At 38.3% G+C, this 22,562-nt stretch overlaps 1 protein-coding gene across 3 annotated transcripts in view; it reads right to left on the bottom strand.

Annotated features, from left to right (window-relative positions):
• The window catches only part of tafa4b (TAFA chemokine like family member 4b), a 313,786-nt gene that overhangs the window by 108,682 nt on the left and 182,542 nt on the right, over positions 1 to 22,562 (bottom strand). For all 3 annotated transcript variants that reach the window (XM_048548249.2, XM_048548250.2, XM_048548251.2), the window contains one exon: positions 12,621 to 12,745. In XM_048548249.2, the coding sequence (XP_048404206.1) occupies positions 12,621 to 12,745 (125 nt within the window). The remainder of the gene's footprint in view (positions 1 to 12,620; positions 12,746 to 22,562) is intronic.

Here is a 22,562-nt window from a genome sequence, read left to right as displayed (position 1 = left end):
GTATAAGGAATAGGTTCTTCTATAAGCATTGTTTTAATCCATTGCAATAGTTCGTTAATAATGGCTTCAATATTAGTATTGTCAAAAATCAGCAAGCAATCACTACTTTAAATTTGAGGATGTATAATGGTTTTATTCACAAAGATTTATTATACTATTACTGTTTCCCCTTGTATTAATATGGGAAATGTATTTCTGAGTCAAAACCATTTTCAGAAACCTTATGCCTAATTCTTCTCTTGTTAAGTCAACGATATGTGTATGATTTCTATGGCTGTTTCTGAAACATGCCATTTGAGTGTTATCCCCTAACATGTTCCAATACAAAGAAAGAAATAGCTGGAAATGCCCTGTTTTATCAATGAGAGAAGATTACACAGTCTCTATTTGAGTGCAGCCAATACATTTTTATTATTTAACATAGAAATCTCAATAACAGTGTATTGTTTAAACTTTGTATCATCTACCACCTATTTAATCCTCTTGAACATTTCTCGTCCAAACCTACTTTTTTTTATGCTTTTCCTTTTTTTTAGATCAGGGCGGGAAGAATAGGATCATTCACTTACATTTTGTGACCTTAACCTCACCGAAGCCAAGCCTTGGCAATTTCTGAATGGTCTAAATATCAAATGAATACTCATCCTCTCAATTTGGCTCTCTATTCAGGCACTTGAGTTTATACTGAAAATAAAAAAAAATTTTGGAGATCACAGCGGGTCAGGCAGCATCCTTGGAGAAAAAGCAAGCTAATGTCTTGAGTCTAGCTTCCAGCATCTGCAGTGATTTGCTCCTACCGGAGTTTATATTACCCAGTTGAAACAAAATATGCCTTACTACAGAGTTATAACAGAGAAAACAAGAGTCTTAGAGTTTCGCTCATGAATACACATTTCTATCATAATATTCTATCATAATATTCAAACCAAATAACCGCATGGTGAGGCACTGTTATGCAAAGATTCAGCCTATGTCTTCTTCATTCGTTGTAACTCATTATATCATCACTTTCACAGGTCGACATGCTTCTGCTTTCCATAAGATATCTAAACCATATTTTTTGGCTATGTAAGGAGAATACCGCTTGTGACAACATGCCAGTTTTATGGAAATAATGGACCTTTTACTTATTCTTTCATGGAGTGTAGTTGATTGTCATTGGCTAGGCCAACATTTTCCACCCCTCCCCAATTATTCTCATGGAGATAACAGTGAGTTTCCCTTTTAAAACATTTAATCCCTGTGCTGTGGATGGCGCTTTTAAGAGGGCAGTTCCAAAATTTTGACTCGTGACAATGAGGAATAAGGATGCAATTCCAAGTCAGGATGGTGCTGTTCCCATGCGTCTGCTGTGCTTGTCCTTCTTAGATAGGGATCTCAGCTTTGGATGATAGTGTCAAAGTAACACTGGTGAGATACTGAAGTGCAAATTAGACAGGAAATGCATAGCTGCTATTGTGCATAAGTGGTAGAGGGACTGAATGTTGAAGATCATGTACTGAGTACAAGTGAAGGTTTGTACTGGATAGTATCAAGCTTCTTGAGTGTTGTTGGAGTTGCACTCTATTCTATCGCACTCCTGACTTGTGCCTTGTAGATGGTGCACAGGCTTGGGAGTCTGAGCTACTCACCACAGAATCCCCAGTCTCTGTACAACAACTCATAACCACAGTTGTTATATTGCTGGTCCAGTTTAGTTTTTGATTAATGAAAGTTGTTAATATGCAATTCAGTTGTGGTAATGCCATTGAACTTCATGTGGTGATTATTAGCAGACTTGTGTTGGCACAAGTGCTGGAATGCTGGAAAGAAAATTGGAGGGAATGTTCCTTACAAGTCCAGGTGTGAATATTGTCCAGGTCTTGCTGCTTTTGGACATGGCTGCTTGAGGAACAAATGAGTTACAAATGGCGTTGAACGTTATGCAATCATCAGTGAGCACTCCCATTTCTGACCTAATGATGGAGGGAAGGTCACTAATGAAGAAGCTGAAGATGGTTGAGCCTAGGATACCATCCTGAAGAACTCCTGCTGCTATGTCCCATGACTGAGATGATTGAACTTCAGCAATACAATCATCTAATTCTATCAAGATTGGAGATATCATTCACCAAAGCTCATTCTATGGTCATGATTGATTGGGTCATGAAGGAAGATTTTCAACAGCCTAATTTTGCAGGTCTCTTCCCCTCAAATTTTACGAACAACAAAGATCTTTATTAAGAACTCATCCCCAAAAGCAATTTTCTCATTCAAAGCAATGGTCCAGCCAGAACATACTTTATGTATTGTCGAATTTTGCAATTTCACAACCTCAGGATGTTCAAAATTGCTCCAACTGCAGTCAATTAATTAATTAATTGTGAGGTGCAGTCCCTATTCAGATGTAGGAAATTCAGCAACCATTTTATATTCTGTGAAGAATGCACAAGCAGGAACAAGGTCTAGGTCTGGATATGTCAATGGCCAGAGAGCTGTTTCTGCAGAATAGAAAGGAGATTCACATTGGGGAGCATTACAGAATCCAAAACACAGCTAACATCAGTGAATTGCTCAGAAAATTGAATTTTCAATTAGGCAACTACCTACAGCACATGCACTGCAACAGTTCAAGAAAATACCGGAGCACCACCTTCTCAAGGACAGCTGGAGACAGGCAATAAATGCTGGCCCAGCAAGTGACACCCATGTCCCATGAGTGAAAAAAAATCTCCAAAAGAATCTTTTTTAAAGTAGGAGAATTTGAAAGCTCAATACCAAGACAGGAAAAGTTAGGGAATTTAAAACTTAGTTTAACTCTTGGGCAACAATTAAGCTTGACTCACAACGCACCTCTCTTATTCCCGTGCTCCCAACCTCATACATTCATCCAGACAACCACTCTTGACCCAACTTGAATCGATCTACCCTTACCTCATGACGTGACCCTGCATTCTACTCACCCACGTTCGCCACACTAGCCTGACCTAATTATCTTGGTACCGCAGAACACAACACCACTCTAAGCTTTAACATGAATTCCCACTCACCTAACTGACTTTACCCACCTGGCATCCTACCCTATTAGCCCTTGGCCATCCTCAACCACTTGACACTAAAATACCACACTGACCTTACATACTTAACCTTTGACAAGAGCTGGCAAGTTGACTGTGCTGCTGGACACTTCCATCACAGAATGTAGGACATTTACTGCTGTAAAAAGTGGCTTGACTTTCATACCAATCCTCTCCACAGCTATATTCATTGGTTTCTGTTTTTAAAGGAGGTCCCTGTCTCAAAATCTTCAATGGAGAAGGTATCTAAAAGGAGACTGGAAATTCTTAATCAATCAGACTTGGAATATTTAGCCATCAGGACCAATTGCAAGATAATCTGTTTTAGTGATGTTGGTTGAGGGATAAATACTAGTTAGGATACAGGGTGAATTCCCTTACATTTTTAACAAAGATTACCAAACAATCCTTTAATTTAGGCAAGAGCACAGATAGTGGGTGAAATCTTTCTTAGCTGGGTGACTTTCAAGCTGCCTGATAAAGCACTGAGACACGTACACTGACTGTTAGAAGAAAGATCTGCTGGATCTTGTGTCAATCAAGTACATATGTAAGCACTAGCAGGCCTTCCTCTGGACTGAAAACCTGGGATACGAAATGCTGGCAACAGCACTCAGCAGCACCATGGAAGAGGGTGTGGCTACTGCTGGTATTGCATCCTAGACTCCCAAAGTGCCAGGGCCAGGGACAAATTGTTGTTTGGTACGACAGTAGTGAGCAGGAGTTCGTGGCCTCAGAAACAAGGACAGGGAGTGGCTGTCAGAGACCACCCTTCTTACTCCTGTCTACGACTTCTTCCATCAAGTAAAAAATTGTGTAAATCAAACCCCCTAATCAAACTGACAGGCAAGCTGTTAGTTTTCAGGCCTGGAGCTGAGATAATTGTAAGCCAGACAGGCAAAAGCCCTTTAACAGCATGAATTAATCACTTCAGGATTTAGGGGAGACAGGGTCAGAAGGTCACCCATGGTCCTTTCTGCCCAGAGTTTGCTTGAGAAGAGGTAGGAAGGCAGTGGATATCTGTCATTGACAATCCATTTACTTTTCCAGGCCTCCTATGATTGTGCTCTGTGTCTTAGTTTAACATCTCATCCAAAGGGCAACGTGTCTAAGAGCACAACATATCCTCTGTAACCTACCAATGTCCTAGCCTTTAATGGAGTGCGACTTAAAATGACAACCTTCTGACTCAAAATAGCTATCATTGAACCAAGGCTGACATTTTAAAATTAGCAGAAATGTCAGAACTTTTATTGTAGATTTTCTGGCCGCTACTGGGCCAGAAGTCAAACTGTGCTAAGTCACAGCTACTATAGTTCTGATTGGAGTACTGAATTCATCTTGATGAGATTTCTTGAGGGAATGAAGGTCAATGCCTGCAATCTCCTGTGCTTTTTATGCACCTTCTAGAGTTTTTCAACAGAATGTGTTAAATTGCTACAGGCAATTCATCTTATAGGATTCCATAAAAAACAACATGCAATAATCATTAGAGTATAGAAATTCAACTATAGTAGATAATGTGATTGACAATTTGAGCATTAACATTCTGTGCACTGAATATTTTCAGAGCAGATTAATCATAGCTTCTGGGCAATTCCATAGACTGAAAGTCTTTAGAATTAGTATTATGGCTCAAAACACAGAAAATCATGAGCTACCTGGCAAAGGATAAGAAAAAACTTATTCCCTTGTGTTTTTTGCTGACTGATGCTACACTTGAATATAAAAGGCTACTGCTTAAGAACATGGTCCATCTTATTTATAACCTACAATATATATCCAATTATACTAAGCTGAAGATAGGCTATGGTATGATCAAGCACTCTTCATTTGATGCAGATGGTCCTTTCACACTAAACTATCTGGAATAATATACCTCAATCACACCTTGGGAGAGTATCACATTTGAAAAGCATGGTGTGATTACTTCCTCACTGCTTTAAAAATGAATCATTCAGAATTGAGACTGCAGAATTGTCTTTCCTTATTGAACTTGCTCACCACTGAATCACTCCCTGCGTTGGAAACTGTTCTCTCTGCTTATTCTGTGAGAACAAAAGGATATTTTGATGCACTTTAATTAAATCTGAAGGAGTACCCCACATTTATTAATGTGATGAGTTTATTTATTTTCGAAGTTTTTTAAACAGTTACAGCTTGTCATAGTACATTACTTGGAGCGTACACCTTACAATGTTCATTTTCAGCATTTGATATGAATTTACCTCACTAGTAGTCAAGAGTAGAGAATAAAACTAGTTTTATCTGTTTTTACAGATGACTAGCTTCTTCCACAAAAACTGCAGTTCAATATTTTCTTCAATGTTTTGAACATCTTTTCGTGTTGCAGATGTTTAAACATATTTTCGTATCATCATGGGGATGTTTATTAGATACAATTATACAACAAATGATCGGGCTAAATTTCAAACATCTTACTGTTCTTTGACCATAACTTGGATCAATGTTTCAATCAATTTTTTCTTACTTTAGGATACAAATTTTTCAATATTTTGTAGACTAGGATGTTAACCTGGGAGATGAAGGGAATCTGATGTTGTGTGTGAAATCTGGGAGGTTTTCAATGCACCATCCAGTGTTTTTTTTAAAAGCAGTCAGCTCATTCTAATTTTATTTCTGGTTTGTGATTTAATTCACAGCAGCAGGCTTGATGGGGACCTATACGATGTTATCTCAGTTCCAATATTTAAAGAAGAAATGCAAAGATGCATTTTCTTAAGAGTCGGAATTGACAAGCAGAGAGGATGAAGTTAAAGAATAATGTTGATACATTCTAAGGCCACACACAGTTCCCTGGTTCCTCCTGTGATATTCTGTTGAAGTGCTGGAGGGAGATACATGTGACCTGGAAATACTAGATTGGCAGTAATGGCATGAATAAGGAGTCATATCCAGAATACTCAAACATTTCCTTAGAGCAGCAAGTTCTGGAATTGATCAGAGAGCAGGTTATTATTAGACTTGCTATTGTGTAACATGGCAGCATTAATGGATGACCTCAAGTAAGGGCACCTCTAGGTAGCAGCAACCGTAACATGATTGTATTTTACGTTCAGTCCAAAAGGGAGAAAATAGGATCTAAGATTGTATTTTAAACCTAAATAAAGGATCAGTGTAGACATGAAAGCTAAGCTAGTTGAAATGAACTGGTACAATAGGGTAGGGATCAAATCAATAGAGCCACAGTGATAGATTTTTAAGTGGTTATATCAGAATATTCAGAATAAAAACATGCCTATGAGTGGCAGGCTACATGATCGGTCAGAATATAAATAACAGCAAGGAATGACTAAAAGGTTAATCAGGAGAAAAAATTCAGAGTACAAGGTGAAAATGGCCAGAATGTAACAATGAATGGCAGGAGTTAGATTAAGTAAAATGTTTGCTGTTTCGTCAGACACTAAGAATGGGGAGTTAGTAATTGATAATAGGGAAATGGCAGATTGAATGAACCAACATTTTGCTTTTGCCTTCACTAGAGAGGACTCAAAACCATTTGAGTAATACTTGTAATTCAGGTGGTGGAAGGAAGAAAAGAAATTTGTGAAATTACAATCATGAAGGAAAAGGTGCTAAATAAACAGATAAAGTTATAAATTGAGAGGACTCCAGATTCACATGGACTTCAGTCTAGGTCTTAAAAGAACTTACTAATGAATTAGATGCACCAGTTTTTACATTTCCTTGGATTCTTGGAAGGTGATTTGATCAAACTAGAGAGCAGCAAATCCCCTATTCAAGAAAGGAAGGAGGCAGAAAGCAGGAAAGGAAATGTCAATTTGTTTGATATCTGTCATGGGAAAGGCGTTAGAATGACTCAAAGAGATTATAGTTATGCAATTAGGAAAAACTGAAGCTAACTGAGAAGAATCAGCATGGTTTTGTGACAGGGAAGTTGTGTTTAACCAATTTATAAGAGTAATCTGAAGGAGTAATATATGCTTTGGAAAAAGTGGAGCCTGGAGATGTACTAGAATTTCCAGATGGCATTTCATGAGGTGCCACATCAATGGTTATTGCAGAAAATAAAAGTTCAAGGTGTAGCTTGGATAGAAGATTATCCAGCTGGCAGAAGACAGAGGATGTGCAATAAATGACTCTTCACCTGACTGTCAGGATGTAATATGTGTAATCCCACAGGGTTTTGCACCCAGGCTTCAACTTTGTACAATTCACATCAATGACTTAGATGACATCAGTGATGGCAAACGCAGATAAACTCAAGATGATGCCAAGATAGGTAGGAAAGTATGCTGCGAAGAAGACACGAGCTTGCAGATAAGATTTAGTGAGTAAGCAAAGAAAAAATAGAAGTTGGAGTATAATCTGGAAAAGTATGAAGTAGTTCACTTTGGAGGATGAATAAAAACGTAGGCTACTGTATAACTTATAACGAGAACAACTGCTGAATTCCAAGGTGGTGTAGGGATTTTATTGCTCCAGTACATGTGTCCTGCAAGTACACACATAATCAAAAAGGCTAATAGAATGCAATTCTTTTTTAATGAGAGGAACTGAACGTAAAATGAACATAACACTTCAGTTATACAGTGCATTCGTGAGACTGCATCTTGAAGGTGTAGTTTTGATCTCTTGTTTAAGGAAGGATAAAAATGCATTGGAGGCAGTTCAGAGGAAATTTACTAGACTGGTATTTGGAATGAATGGATTGACTTATGAGGAAACATTGAACAGTCTGGGCTTGTTTCCACTGGAGTTTTAAAGAAAGATGTGTGACTCGAGTGAAGTGTATAAGATCCTGAATGGTCTTGCAATGTGGGGGTTGACAGGATGTTTCCCTTGTGGATGAGTTGAGAACTAATGGATACGCTTTGAAAATTAGAGATCTCTCAGAAGATTGTGCACCTTTGGGGCTCTTTGCCTCAAAATATCTAATGGCCCTGTTGGCACTATATCTAAGGCAGAGGTAGATAGAATGTTGTTAGACAGGGGAATTGAGTATTATCAGAGGTAGATGGGAACATGGCATTTGAAATATACATAGGTCAGCCACGCTGATAGTGGACATCAGAGTAGGCTCAAGGGACAGAATGATCCACTTCTGTTCCAATCTCCTCCATCTGTACACAATTCCCCAAGCAGTGGGAGGAAGAAACCAGTGGTAGAAACAAAGAAGCTGTGATTGTGGGTCCTGCTACATTTCTGAATGCAATACTGGAAGCCACATAAAAACCGAACCTGGTCAGGAAAGGTGAGCGCCGTTGCAGGTACAGCTACATTCTGCTGTATACATCAACCCTCCCCTTCACTTTATTTCTCAATTAAATCCACTGTACCACTTGTTGGACACTAGTCTTGTAGGTGTGCCAATCCTTCTCAGTTTTCATTGACACATCTGTGCATCCACCACAGTGACTGGCAGCCATCATTATGCAATTTCATGCATCACTAATTGTCATCCTCACCATATAAATGCCATCTATCAAGTGACCATACACCATTACACTCACTCATGGGTTTGTTCCTTCCCTTATTACTGAAGTTGTAAAGCACAATAAAGAGATAGAGAGAATTAGAGGGGCCAACTCGTAACAGCAGCATTGGAGGCACTACAAAATCATAGGAGGTTTCATCTGCCTAGCTGTCAGAGATCGGGAAATAGAGTTTCAATCTTTCTGAAGTGACGAGAAAATATCTACAATCTTCATGATATGTGGCTTTCAGTCATGTTGACTTGACACAACAGCTGGTGAAATATAATTATATTCATAATGATAAATGGACAATAATACTCAAATATGTAAATAGCAAGCTACATCAGAAATTTGTCATCCTTACCTGGTCTGGTTGCATGCGATTCCAGACTCACAATACTGTGGTTGATTCTTACCTATCCTCTGGATAGTTAGGTATGGGCAATAAATGCTGACCTAGCCGTGGATGTCCACATTCAAAACAAATAAACAAACAAATAAAACAAAAGTCTTCCAAAACAATCATAAGAATAACTCATGACATTTTTAAATTTGCCTTCTCGTTCATGCCTTTTATCCCCAACAGTTGCCTTCTCATTTACTGCATTATTCTTTGTAGCAGTGTATGTCTTTACTTTCAATTTGATATTATCATTAATGTCTTTAGTTAGCCACAAATGGTGCATCCTTCCCATTATCTTTCTTTCTCAAAAGACTGGATCATTGTTAAGAATTATAAAATATCTCCTGAGTGCCCAAACCCCAGATTCCAAGTCCCAGAGTGTCAGAACAGGAAAGTCTAGAGTCTTATGACAGAATGGGAAGGTGAGACAAGTGGGTGGGGAGACATCTCCGGTATTCTTTATGGATAATTGAGGGAGGTTTTGGGGAAGTGAGCAACTGCAGGTACTAGATGTGTGGGAGGCACCCAATATGTAAAGAGGAACCTTACAGAAGGTGAACTCACCTTCCCATCAATATTCCCTCTCGGCAGCACAGCCACCACTGGGAAGCTCTCTATACATCAATCAACATGCTGATGAATGGCTTCTGCTTCCAAAACCACTGATACACACTGACCTCAGAAGTATGGGAAGCAGCAAAATAACTGTATCCTGGTCTGATCAAGTCCAAGTGATGCATTCACTTTGTGGTCACACAAACATACAATAACATTCTAAATACTATCCACAGTGAAAGCACTGAACCTTGTATCCTGTCCATGTTGAGTTCAGCCACAAGGGTGGCATTTAATTGGGTAGGAAGGTCATAAGTGGGAAGCCCAATTAATCAACAGTGAGATGGCCCTTAGACAGCCTTCCTGTATTTCACTATTGTTTAAATTTGTTTATGGGAATGTGGACTTCACGAGCTGAGACAGTATTTATTACTTAACCTAAAAAGTCCTTGGAAAGATGGTGGTGAGCTATCTTCCTGAACTACTGCAATCCATTTCCTGTCAGGGAGGGAGCTCCAGGATTTTGATCCGGTAACACGAAAGGAACAGCAATATGTTTCCTGGTCAGGATGGTTTGTACCTAGGACAGGAACTTGCAGGTGGGTGGTCTTTCCACGATCTGCTGCCGTTTTCATTCTAAATCATAGTAGCCAAAAATATGGAAAGTGCTCTCTAAGGAGCCTTAGTGAATTTCTGCAGTGTATCTTGTAGATGGTGCACAATACTGCCACTCTGTGTCAGCAGCGGAGGGAGTGAATGGTTGTAGATGTTGTACCAATCTAGCAGATTGCTTTGTTCTGGATGGTGTAAAGCTTCTTGAGTGTGGTTGGATATTGCTGCATGCAAGCGTGGACTGCTTCAGTATCTGAAGAGACACTAATAGTGCAGAACATTGTATATCCATTAAACATTTATACTTCTGACTATATGATGGAGCAAAGATCTTGTTGAAGCAACTGAAGATAGTTGGGCTTAGGGTACCATGTTGAGTTCCTGAGGGATGTCCTGAATTAATTGGCCTCAAAACAATACAAAAATCTACCTTTTTGATAAGTATGGGTCTAATATTTGGAGCATTTTTTTCCTGATTCACATTGACTTCAATATTACACTTGCTCCTTAATGCCACTTCATTGAATACTGCCTTGTCAAGGCAGTAATTCTCAGCTAAGTGCTGGAAATCAGCTTGTTCCTTGCTTAGGCCAAGGGTCTAGAAAGGACTGGAGCAAAGTTGGCCAATGGAACCCAAACTAAGCATTCATCGACAGATTATTGCTAAGTGTCACTTGTTAGCACTTTCATTAACAACTTCTATCTATGACCTTGCTATGACTGAGAAGAGACTGATGGGTTTGATTGGAATTGTCTTGCTTTTTAACAATAGAATATCAGTGGCCAATTTTTCATTAGATACCTGTGTTATAGTTGTGTTGGATTATTTTCAATGAACGTACAGCTGATTCTGGATTCTTTAGAACTACGGTCAAGATATTGTTGGGGCACATAGCCCTAGCTGAAACCAGTGCCTTCAACCATTTAATATCATGTAGAGTGAATTGAATTGGCTGAGAACAAGCATCTGTGATGCTCAGGAGGAAGGAAAGATGGATCATTAATTCATTCTGGCTATATATGTTTGCAAATGCTTCAATCTTGCGAAGATGCCGGCAATGCTATAAATAGAAATGATATGAACTATAATTGCAGGACACTGATGGTTCTACCTTTAAATGGTTATAACAAGAGAGTTCCATATAGGCCTTTGAGGTCAGTTGTGCTATTACTGCAACCTCAGAAATCACATGTTAGTGTTTGACTAAGATGATAGACCCTGCAGCCTAGCACATTTTGCTCTGTCGCCTTAGCATCATACATAGTTTAAAAATAAGCAATGGTCTTAACTAATAGGTCTAGCTTGAACCTGCATTAAAAATCAAACAGCCTATATCAGAACACAATGCAACTATGGAAAGGTAACTTCTGGTGTTATCAATTTTTCATCTTTTTGCTCCTTCATCAAAAGCATACACAAAACAAGCAGATTCCTTTTTTTTGTCTTGGCCTGTATAAAAGTAAGACGGCAGGACTACGAGGCCAACTTTTAAGGTACAAGCTGTTGTGGTGAGACACTATCATGTAGCAAAATGATCATCAGCCACCACTCACCATAGGTGTACATTAAAAAATGACTCCATTTAATTGCGCAATTTCAGTTTTATCCTTAAAGATGTAATCACAAAAATGACCCTGTATATGGATAACGCATATTTTCAGCTTATATGATTATCAAAAACAAAATTGATCTTAATTTGTGCAAATTGTCAGCAATATGGATTAATTTACTGTGCATCCTCAATTGAGGAATAAGATACAAAGTTCCATATTTCCATTCATAGCTATATAGCTGAAAACACACAGCATTTCACAGTAGGTTCCAAGTATCGGAACAATTCTAAAATAGACACACAATGATACAGTGATTTATTATGGTATTCAAATAGGGCACTAATTGTATTGTTAAATATGTGTAATAAATGATAATAAAGAAAAAGGAACTAGAACCAATAAAGCCCATAGTAGCTATTTTATATAGAATAAAACCTAACGGAATTCCAATAATAGCAGGCAAGCTGTTGACAGGATTATGACCACAAATATACTCTGCTATATTTTGTGAACAATTCTTACTTGACACAAAGGAGATTCACTTCACTTTAGGGACTGATTCATTTCCAACATTGATCATTTAAGCTGTTATAATAGATTTTACTTTGCCATGAAAAGGAAAAATGTACATTTGGTGCAAAATTTCAAATTAAATATTGGCTGTTGCCATTTGGATTGTTGCAAAAACCTCCCAAATTATAAATACATCTTTTATCAGTGCTAAAATTTTCTTAAAAATTATGTTCATGTAGTTTATACAGTTTTTCTCAGCAATATCACTAACAAGTCTGTGTAAATCATTCATTGTTAACAAGTATAGCAATGAACATTCTGACACTTAATATTCTGCAATGTCTAGCAGATAGAAAGTAACAGTTTTTATTATTTCATAATAGAGAAAAACCTTTAGGAGAATTGTTTAATGACCTCATACTTAAGATCAGTGTAGAGTCTGACTGGCTGCTAATTCAATTTACTTGCCTTGGTGGTTTTGACCTTGTTACCACTGCTGCAGGACCATCCCGAAAGATCTGGAAGAACTTTGCATTCCTCGCCCTCTAGGCAAGGATTCATATGGCACCACCACTTCTGCATCACTACAGAGGCTGGAAAAGAATTGAAGGAAACCATTTCCAGATTAGCGATGGAAAATTATGCATACAAACAGCATAAAACAAATGAAACAGCTTAGATTTCATTATTTCAATTTTAGATTGAACCTTGAACAGAATTATGATTAAATATCATTGTTTTTTTGTCTGGCTTTCAAGGTCAATTTATTTATGACTATGCTTTTGAGCTTTATTTAGTAGGCTTATGATACTAACCAAAGTAAATAGATCATGTTTACAAGCTAGATTACTGAGTTCCAATGTGTTCTCCAAATGCTGTCAAATAAGAAGATTCTACATTTGCACTAATGCATTAATTTATATGATATAAAGCTTGTTGGTTTTAATTATACTTCCGAACTCCACTCCTGTTCACCACTCTTGCACATCTACTCATCTCTGCAGCAATTGGTTTGAAGATGTGATTTTCCGACCCCAGCCTGTAGAACTCAATGGCAGGAAAAAAATTTCTACAACATAAAATCTTTCCTCCCACACCCTGCCAATGACATACTGTCTTGATGCTGACTAAAGTTAGAACACGTGTTTGTCAATGGGTCACAGTATCATGTTATGCTGGCACATGAATTAACGGTTGTCGAATGGTTAGAAACACAATGTACAAACATATTTCAGATAATGGAAAGTATGGGCAAGAAATGAATTGAGGATGAGATAGCAACTGATGTCACTTAATATTCCAGTTCCTGCTGTTTATTTTTGCATGTCACCAGAAGCTTTTATTTTTACAGGCTACAGAAATGTGAGAAATCCTGAGAGGTGATTCATTCAATGTACCTTTATCTAAGTAGGTTCAAAACATCTACTAATAATTGAGGAAGTATTGAACAGAAAAAAATCACATTACTAAGTATTTTAACAATAAAGGATTTGTTTTATCTGGTGCCAAACTAAAGTGGAAAAGCCATTAGCAGACATCATTAGAGTTCATCAGAGATAGTGAGTCAGATTTCATATGCATTAATTAAGTAATTATCCTTTAACCTCTGTATTATGCTATTAATGGAAATAGAACTATACATTCATCTTCTGGGAAAAAAAGCCTTCCTGTTCAAAGGGGTTACAAGAGCAATGTATGCACAGTGTGATTACCAATGTTTGTGGTTTCTGAACACAATTTCTACCAATTTATTGCAAATTTTTGAATACTAATAGTTCAGAGCTGAAAGGGGTAAGTTAATGGAGATGTTATATTTTGGGGTCTCATTTTCTCTTCTTATCTTAGATGCTTCAGCTTCTATATTTTATGCTGTTTTAAATTGTTTTCTTTTATTGTTCATATGTTGAGAATATCATTAACAATCCTATTGAATAGCTGGATTTAAAGATAACATTCCCAAAATAATGAAGAGAAATCTCTTCTTCAACTTTTCAACATATCCTATGCTCTCACATGATCTTTCTGGGAAGTCCAAATAGCAACACAGCATAAAATGCACTAGGTCTCATTTCATGCTGTCTGGCAAATTTAGTGAACAAAAAAAAAGCAAGCGAATAAACAATAAATAATGCATAAAAACAGAGAATAGTTAAGCTACAGTAGATAGTCTAAATTACTATTTAAAACAGAAGTGCAAATTGTTTATAATATTTACATTAAGCTATTATTTTAGCCAGCCTTCATTCCGAACAGAGTGGGAAGTATAATAATATAAAGAAAGGAGCTGTTCAATAGGTTGGCATTACTCAAATGTTAACAAGTCACCTGATGCAAATGGGATGCTTCTAAGTTGGTGACTTACCTTCCAGAGGGCAGAAGAGTCAAATCTGCAAGAGATAATATTATGGGGTGGGTAATATTATGAGGCAGTGGCTCAGTGTCTTTCATTTCCCTCTGGAGGCACAAAGGTCAAACCTGTGAGGGGAATCCATTCCAGTGAGCATGGCTGAGTTTGAAAATCGTTGAACGACATCACCGGTAATTTGTCAGTTGAATGTTTGTTAAACAGCTACTGCCAGGGACCAAATTTCAACTCCAGTTAGCGTAAAAATGTAGTTTTCTATACTAGGAAAAGGAAAGTAAAAAGCTACTGGTATAAGAAAGGGAGCAAATTTGAGATTTATAAAAGTAAGAAAATTCTACTTTCTACTCATCTCCAATTCATGGTTAATAGCACTAGAGTAAAGTGAAAATAAGTAAAAGTGACTAAAGTTAAAATAGAGGAAGCTCCTCTGACAGCAAAGCATACTTTGCCTGTGTTTTACCTGTCAATTTAATCTGTATCAGCAGTATCTAATTTTCTTTTTCCTGATTCAGCTGTCCCGAATGGCATGCAGAATGCTCCACATCCTTTTCCTCAAATTTTGGTAGGACCTGTGAAAACTTAAACATTTCCATACTGGACTTCAAGTTATAACTGAGATTCTACCCACTAGGGCATGCGTTTGCACCTGTCATCTCCTGTTTTGTTTCAGCTCTAATGTTTTGAGTTTATACCCATGTGCTCTCACTTCGCTTTCCCTTTGCAAATCTGATTCTAGTTTCTGATTTCCATTCTTTACATTTCTATTGTCATCTTCCCATCCTGGTCTTTTTCTGCCATTTCTAGTTTCTTCAATTTCACCTCAGGCCCACACTGTTTTAACCATATCCGAATAGCAACTGATTACAATGTTTCGCTCCCTGATACCTCTTTTATTTCCTTTAAATCCAACTGCCATGCTAAAATCTTAATTACATCTGTTTTCATAACTGTCAAGTAATGCTATCCACAAATTACCAAGCAAGTCCTTTGCTATTTCCACTGTCATGTCTAAAATGCCATACATAACAAGACTTTCCTTCAGCTATGTTTGTACCAATTCCATTTCCAAACCCTCATTTCCTCTGTTTAATACAGATGTCAGACAAGTCCCAAAACTTTGGTATGCCTCACTGGGGTAGCACACCAGAGGTCAAGACCTGCTATGTCCAAAGCCATTACAAAGTTAAATAGATTCTAGCAACAGATAGACAGTTATGATCTGACATCATAAACATCTACAATTTAAAACCCTAACCCCTTAACAAGTTCCTCTACACACACATAATCAACAGACACTGACAGACATAAAAACGCACGGGTATTATGAGAGGACGGAAAAGCTGGGAAGGTAATTCAATGGTTCCCGTCCCACAGGGTTCACTGAGATGATCCTTATGGTTTTTTAGGACTTGTTGCTCCTCAATTCTCCTTCTCCAGATACTTCTACTTTCTTGCAAGAAGCACAGAACAACTAGTTCACTTTTATAAAGTTTTTGATTTGTTGATTTAATGCCACAGCCCACAATATTCGATGAGGGGAGATTATGTGGTTTTCTTCAGGATTGAAGCTTTTTTATTTAACTTCAGAGAAAAGAACAGCTCCTTCTTTTATGGAGATCCAATAGCTACAAACCAAATATTCACCTGCCCCAAGCTGCTCAGCTACCAATCACGGTTGTTGGCAGGAAGATGGTCTTTGTCAACAACAACTGGTGACCAGTCTAAAGACCAATAAGCTACTTGTTACCAGCCAAGTCTCCCTTCAAACACACTGTCAGGCTCAAACTCATATGTAGTAAACTTTCCAAAGAGGTCAGTGTTAACAGCACCGACAGCGAGTGCCAATTGACTTGTTTTCAAAGAATGCAGTAACTCTTTTGTTGACTAAGGGGCTGTAAAGTGGAATGAAATACAGTGGTTAATAGTCCACAGGGCCCCAGAGCATGAGTGAAGTACCAAAGAAATGGTTCAACTGTTTCTGCTGAGATCAAAACTATGGCATAAACCAGGTAAACTATTGATTGAGTTAAAATAAATGACACAATCTCAAACTGCTGCATGGCAAGAAGAACCATTAATTGAGTTAAAAGAATAATTGAGTCACTTACTAGCCAACAAGAAAAGGATGTAGTAAAGATGAGGTTTAAGTAAAGGACCTATAAAGGGATCAGTGTGAATTGTTCCCAGCAGCAGAACTCAAGACTAACACTACAAGAAAACTACAAGCACACGGACCCGAAGAGCCTAGCCAGTTCTCTGTAAATGGAAGTTTCATCTCCCGACCAGGCTAACTATACTGATAGAGTGTAATGATCAATGCGCGTGTCTGTTGAATAAAACCGTCAGTTGGTCAAATTTGTAGTGAGTCAGACCAATCAATACTTTCCACAATCCTTAGTTTTAAAACAGTCATTTACCCATTTCATTCCACAATCAAAAATACAGAAAAATAAAAAGTTATGTTCTTGGTGATGCATTGGAAAGAATGCAGAAGAGTTTTGCAAGAATGGTTCCAGAGATGTGATGCTTGAGTCATGAGGATAGGTTAGGGAGGTTGAGGCAGTTTTCCTTGGAGAGGAGAAGACTAAGAGGAAATTTGATAAAAGTCTTCATATCATGTAGGGTTATAGAATCCCTACAGTGTGAAAACAGGCCATTTGGCCCAACAAGTCCACACTGACCCTCCAAAGAGCATCCCACCCAGACCCATTCCCCTAGCCTTTCCCTGTAACCCTGCATTTCTCACAGCTAACACACCTAATCTACAGATCCCTGAACATTTAGCTTGGCCAATCCATCTAGTCTGCACATCTTTGGACTGTGAGAGGAAACCGGAACACCCAGAGGAAACCCACGCAGATATAAGGAGAACATGCAAACTCCACACAGACAGTTTCCCTAGGGTGGAATTGAACACACGTCCCTGGAGCTGTGAGGCAGCTGTGCTAACCACTGAGCAACCATGCCACCGTTTAGTCAATTTGGATTGGGCAAAAATGTTCCTGCTCATAAATGGACCAACAACCAAAGGGTACAGATTTAAAACGCTTTGTAAAAAAATCACATACAAGGTGAGGTGAAACATTGACACACAATGAGGAGTTAGAATCCAGAAAGTACAAAAAAAAGAGCATCACATGATTATTTAGCTGGAAACAATATACAGGGCTAAATGGAAAAGAGACGGTTACTAATTTTAAAAAGAGAGCTAATGCTGATACATGGGTCAAATAGCCACCTTTACCACTAGGTTTTCAGATGCTATTGTAATAGAGGTGGAGAGAGGAGAAGTTCTGACCATGACTGTTCAACTCTCCTTAGATATGGGTATGGTGCCATATGACTAGTGGACTGCAAGTGGTAACCCCTTAGTCAAAAAGAAGAGATGGGAGAACCTGGCAACTGCAGACCAATCAGTTTAAGGTTGTCGGTGCAAATAATACTAGGGACATAAGCACATTATAGTAGTAAGAAAGCATATGGGATAATTAGCTTCCTTGTTAGGGTATTGAATACAAAATCAAGGGATGCTAAACCTTGACACAACAAACTGCAGAATTGTACACAGATCTGAGCTCTATATTTCAAAAACTGTATCAAGGCCTTAGCAAGCATCAAGGGGTGATTTTGCAAGATGAAGTGATGGTCAAAGGATTTCAGTGACAATGAGATTGGAGAAGCTGTGAGTGCTCACTTGAGATGGAAAGAATTAAGAAAGATTTAAGAAAAATATTCCAAGTGATGAGGATATATAAACTATAAAATGAATATAAAATCATAAAAGAAATATGGAGAAACTGTTTCCTCTGCCAAAAGGATCAATAATGAGAGGCCACAGATTTGGAACAGTTCATAAAAGAAATAGAAGGGAAATTATAATTTTTTTTGCACAGAAAATAATTAAAGCCTGCAACATCCTTCCACAAAGCACTTGATGTATATTTGGAAAGGACTAATTTGCAGAGTCACCAGAGAAAGTGAGGCTGTGGGATTAAATTCGACTTCTCTTTCAAAAAAGCAACACAAGTATGACAGACAAATGGCCTCCCACTGGGCTATGCGATTCCATGATTCTATAAATAGGATCATCAGGACCCACTACAGAAGTCAGATCATAAACTAACATAGAAGGAACGAACAGTCATATATATCTCTGATCAACAGTTGTCACGGTTTGAATCATGGGTATTATTCTCAAACTTCTAGACTTGGATACAATCAAATAAAATTTCATGACATTTGTATCAACCTTGACCAAGAATGTCATCTTCTTATTTTGCTATTCTTAAAATCAATGGCCAAAAGTACGTGCAGAAGGATCAAGGCATGAACTGAACCAGACTGTTTTTAACTACAGCATCCAGGCTGGTCTTTAGTGGAACATCTGATTGTGTTTCCTTTCCATCAGCAAACCACCAACGTCCATCATTGTAATATCACCTGTTTCCTTGCTTAATTTATTCAAACTAGTGTTGAAATTCTCATCAATGAATTATTTTGAATCATCTCACTGCTCTACTGTTTTCTGGGTTGGCCACTGAGTTCTCACCCTCTGTAAACTTGAGTTATTTTGCTGCTTGTATCCCAAATCACACTGTGCTCCATTCACCCTGAATTCCTCTGTCCATTGACCTACATGGGTTTCTAGTCCACAGCAAACCACAACTTTAAATGTGATTAATGTTCTTGCAGTGCTACAAAGACTTGTGCCAATTCACCTCGGTAGGCAGCATTGTGGGCAGCCACCTGAAATGTCCAAACACCATTCTTCAATTATTGTTCCATTTTAATTGCACCCCCCCCCCCCCCCCCACCATGGAATTTACCAAGGTTTTGCTTCTTTTTTTCTGATAATGCTTCTGTGATCTACCTTGGGACATTTTACTGCATTACACATGCTATATTAATACAAGTTGTTCCTGTTGATTGCTGCATGTATGAAACATACAACAGGATACCAGGTGAATCTTAAGTGGGATCTAAGAGTGCAAAACAGAGGATTGAAGTAATTCAAACATCTAGAGCCTCTCGACTCAACATTTCTCAGGCCCCACTTGGAAAAGAATACTAAGTAAGCATCACACTTGCTAAGGACTATTATGCAAACTTAACACATATATTGAGGATCATGAGGCATATCCAGTGGCATTCTTAGCAGGTCTACTGTTACAGCAGCCACAGGATCCTTGTAGCAACATTATAACATTACATCTAAGTCAAGGTTTTGATGTACACAGTAAATCAGTAAGGTTATAACAAAATAAATAGTATATGCACATTTATCAAACTATAACCGGTGGCAGTATGTGCACAATTTATCAGGATCCATTTGTCAGCAGGTTCATGCTGGATGTAGTCTTCAAATGCAAGTATAGCAGATTGCAATACTTAGATCACTTGCCCCAGACTCTGTCTGCAATTTATCAGCAATAATCATTCATTACATCATTTTGCCTTCCGCTAAGCGATAAAATTGCCTTATAGGATATCTCAGATGATGATGTGCTAACTTGCAATCTCACTGTGTACTTGATCTTATTGGTCTAAAATTTCATTGAAAAATAATGATGTGAAATATTCAAAGGATTTGACCTTATCAAATTTTAATGTGAAATGCCACCAGCGATGTTGGCAAGTGTAAATGATGATTCGGATCAATGTTATTTGAAAACTTCTTGTTTTAAATGAAAAGTTTCAAATATGATGATAACTTATTTTACAACTAAAAAGCAGACATGTTTTTAGTTAAGCTCCAAGCCAGGACTTTAAATGTGGGTACCTAGGGTGAATCTAAGAGTTACTTCATCACTGAACTTTCCAAAAGTGTAAGGGCAGAAATGAAGACGTTTGCTGATGATTGTAGTGCTCATTTCCCTTCACTATTTCTCAGCTACTGAAGCAGTCCAAAGGCCTCAACTGTTAATTCGGTTTCTGTCTCCATAAATGCTGTCTGACCCAGTGAGTATTTCTACCATGTTATCTTTGTATTTCACCTGTAACCATATACTGACCCTAAAGGAACAAAAACTTCACTACATTTACACCGGCTATACAGGAACAAGTACCCCTCACTGGTGCACTCCTTCAGGCCTCATAAATTTAAAAAAAGTCTTGGGTTTCCCTTCCTCAGGATTCCATACAGTCCATGGTTTAAATCCACTACATGGATAATGCCATCTGCAGTTTTCATGTTATACATAGTTCCGATCATATAACACTAGTGAATCTGACTTCTTATGTAATTTAATGTTAAGATTAACAACAGTTTGAATTAAATGTGGTGAATTATTAAATCACACGTACACAGACAGAGCACACTGCATGCACAGTTTCCAGATTGTTGCTTGTAGCATAATTGTAAACAAATTCTTTATAAATGTGTTTATATTTTCCCACAACTGGCAAAAATAGGAATCACCTATACTGATTCTGTAAATTTATTTAGATGAATTTTAACACCTCCTGATTGGCAGGAGAGGAAGTGGTTAAAATAAGGCAGCGCAGATGCAGCTGATTCTCCATTTTAACTCCTTGGTTTTAGCTGTGGATCAGCCATCAGCAGAAAATTGCCATGTAATATTGCTTCCCAGAGAATTAAAACTAGTCTATTGTGTGCAGAGATTTCTTTGATTTACATATTTCTATGCCTTTTCATGGTTTTCCATGACAGATATTATCTTCTGATTGAAAGAATAAACAATCTTCTTTGAACCTCTGTCAATGCTGTTACATAACCTAAGAAGAGGAGGTGACCCAGACCTGCCTGAAATCAAACTCCTGACAGCTTTCCCTCCTTCTCGTGAGCTGCAGCATTGTGGCAAACCACACTGGTTTACTGCCTCATCAGATCACGCAGTGCTGAAATCCTCAGTCAGAGATCATAGAGTTTAAGCCAAGCAATCAAATTACACATTCACAAATGTTCAGCACAATACTATAGAGGTGATGGAGAGGGAATGGTGAGTGAGACATGTGAAGGAGAATGGGATAGAGCAGCCTAGTGCCATAAGACCTGGAAATGCAGGTCACACAGTGCTTCATCCAAACTTAATGGTACAATCTTACTTCCATTTTTCCCTCATTTCCATTTCTCCTTCTATTTCCTGGTCAGTTCACAGGCAGACGTTGTAAAGAGGGAAGGTGATTTTGCAGATTAGGGTATATTGCGGTTGGGAGGAGGTGGAGAAACTTAATATTGTAATAACGGGGAGTTTATTGGTCAGTGGGTGACAGATATCAAGTGTTGTCCTTGTGATCGATCCAAGTACTTTAGCCTGGGGGATTTCAACCTGCGAGGGAAAACCTGGACAGTCCTCAAGCAATTGAGGCAAAGCTGGCAAAGGTCTGGCCACTTGCTACACAAGTGGAAGATGAGGAACAACTCTGATAGTGTCTGCGGTCAATCCAGTCAGACCACTGCTCACATAGTGAACTGCTGCCCTGACATATACATTCTAGGCGCCATCATAACTGTTCACTCTGTATCAGCTAAAGCACTGAATGAATTGCTAACCTTGACATTGAACTATCAATATTTCCTCAGCCATGTGAATAAAAGAACTGGCTCAGGAGGCTGGGGGTTGGTGGGGGATGTTGTGGGTGCGGAGGCATTCTTGCTCTTTCTAGTCCACTGGCTATGCTGTAAAAGCACCTGGTTCTTGTATGTGCTCTTCTCATGTCACCTCAGATGCTAGTTTTCCTCATCCTTTGGAGGCATGTCCCCTAGTCATGATACGTAAAAGACCAAACAACATGTGGTACAGTGCTTCATCAGTATATTAAAATTACTGATCTGCATCTTGAGGGCAGATTATTTGCCCTGCCCACCCATCCAGACCAGATGTCCAATTTTCCAGAAATTAATTATCCCCGCTCCCACAATGGTACAAATACTCTATTCATTGGTAGCAGCTGCCTCTTCCACCTGTCCTGAATGTTAAATTCCTCAACTCATTCTGTGCATTGTTTGTTCGGTTTGCATTGGTGATTTCATGAATAAAAATAGCCCGATGTGTAATTAACAGTATACTTGGTAGTGTTCCTGT

This window comes from Stegostoma tigrinum, chromosome 11, assembly GCF_030684315.1.
Source record: "Stegostoma tigrinum isolate sSteTig4 chromosome 11, sSteTig4.hap1, whole genome shotgun sequence".
NCBI lineage: Eukaryota > Metazoa > Chordata > Chondrichthyes > Orectolobiformes > Stegostomatidae > Stegostoma > Stegostoma tigrinum.
Note: the sequence above shows the minus strand (reverse complement) of the source record. Positions and strands in the feature narration are given on the sequence as shown.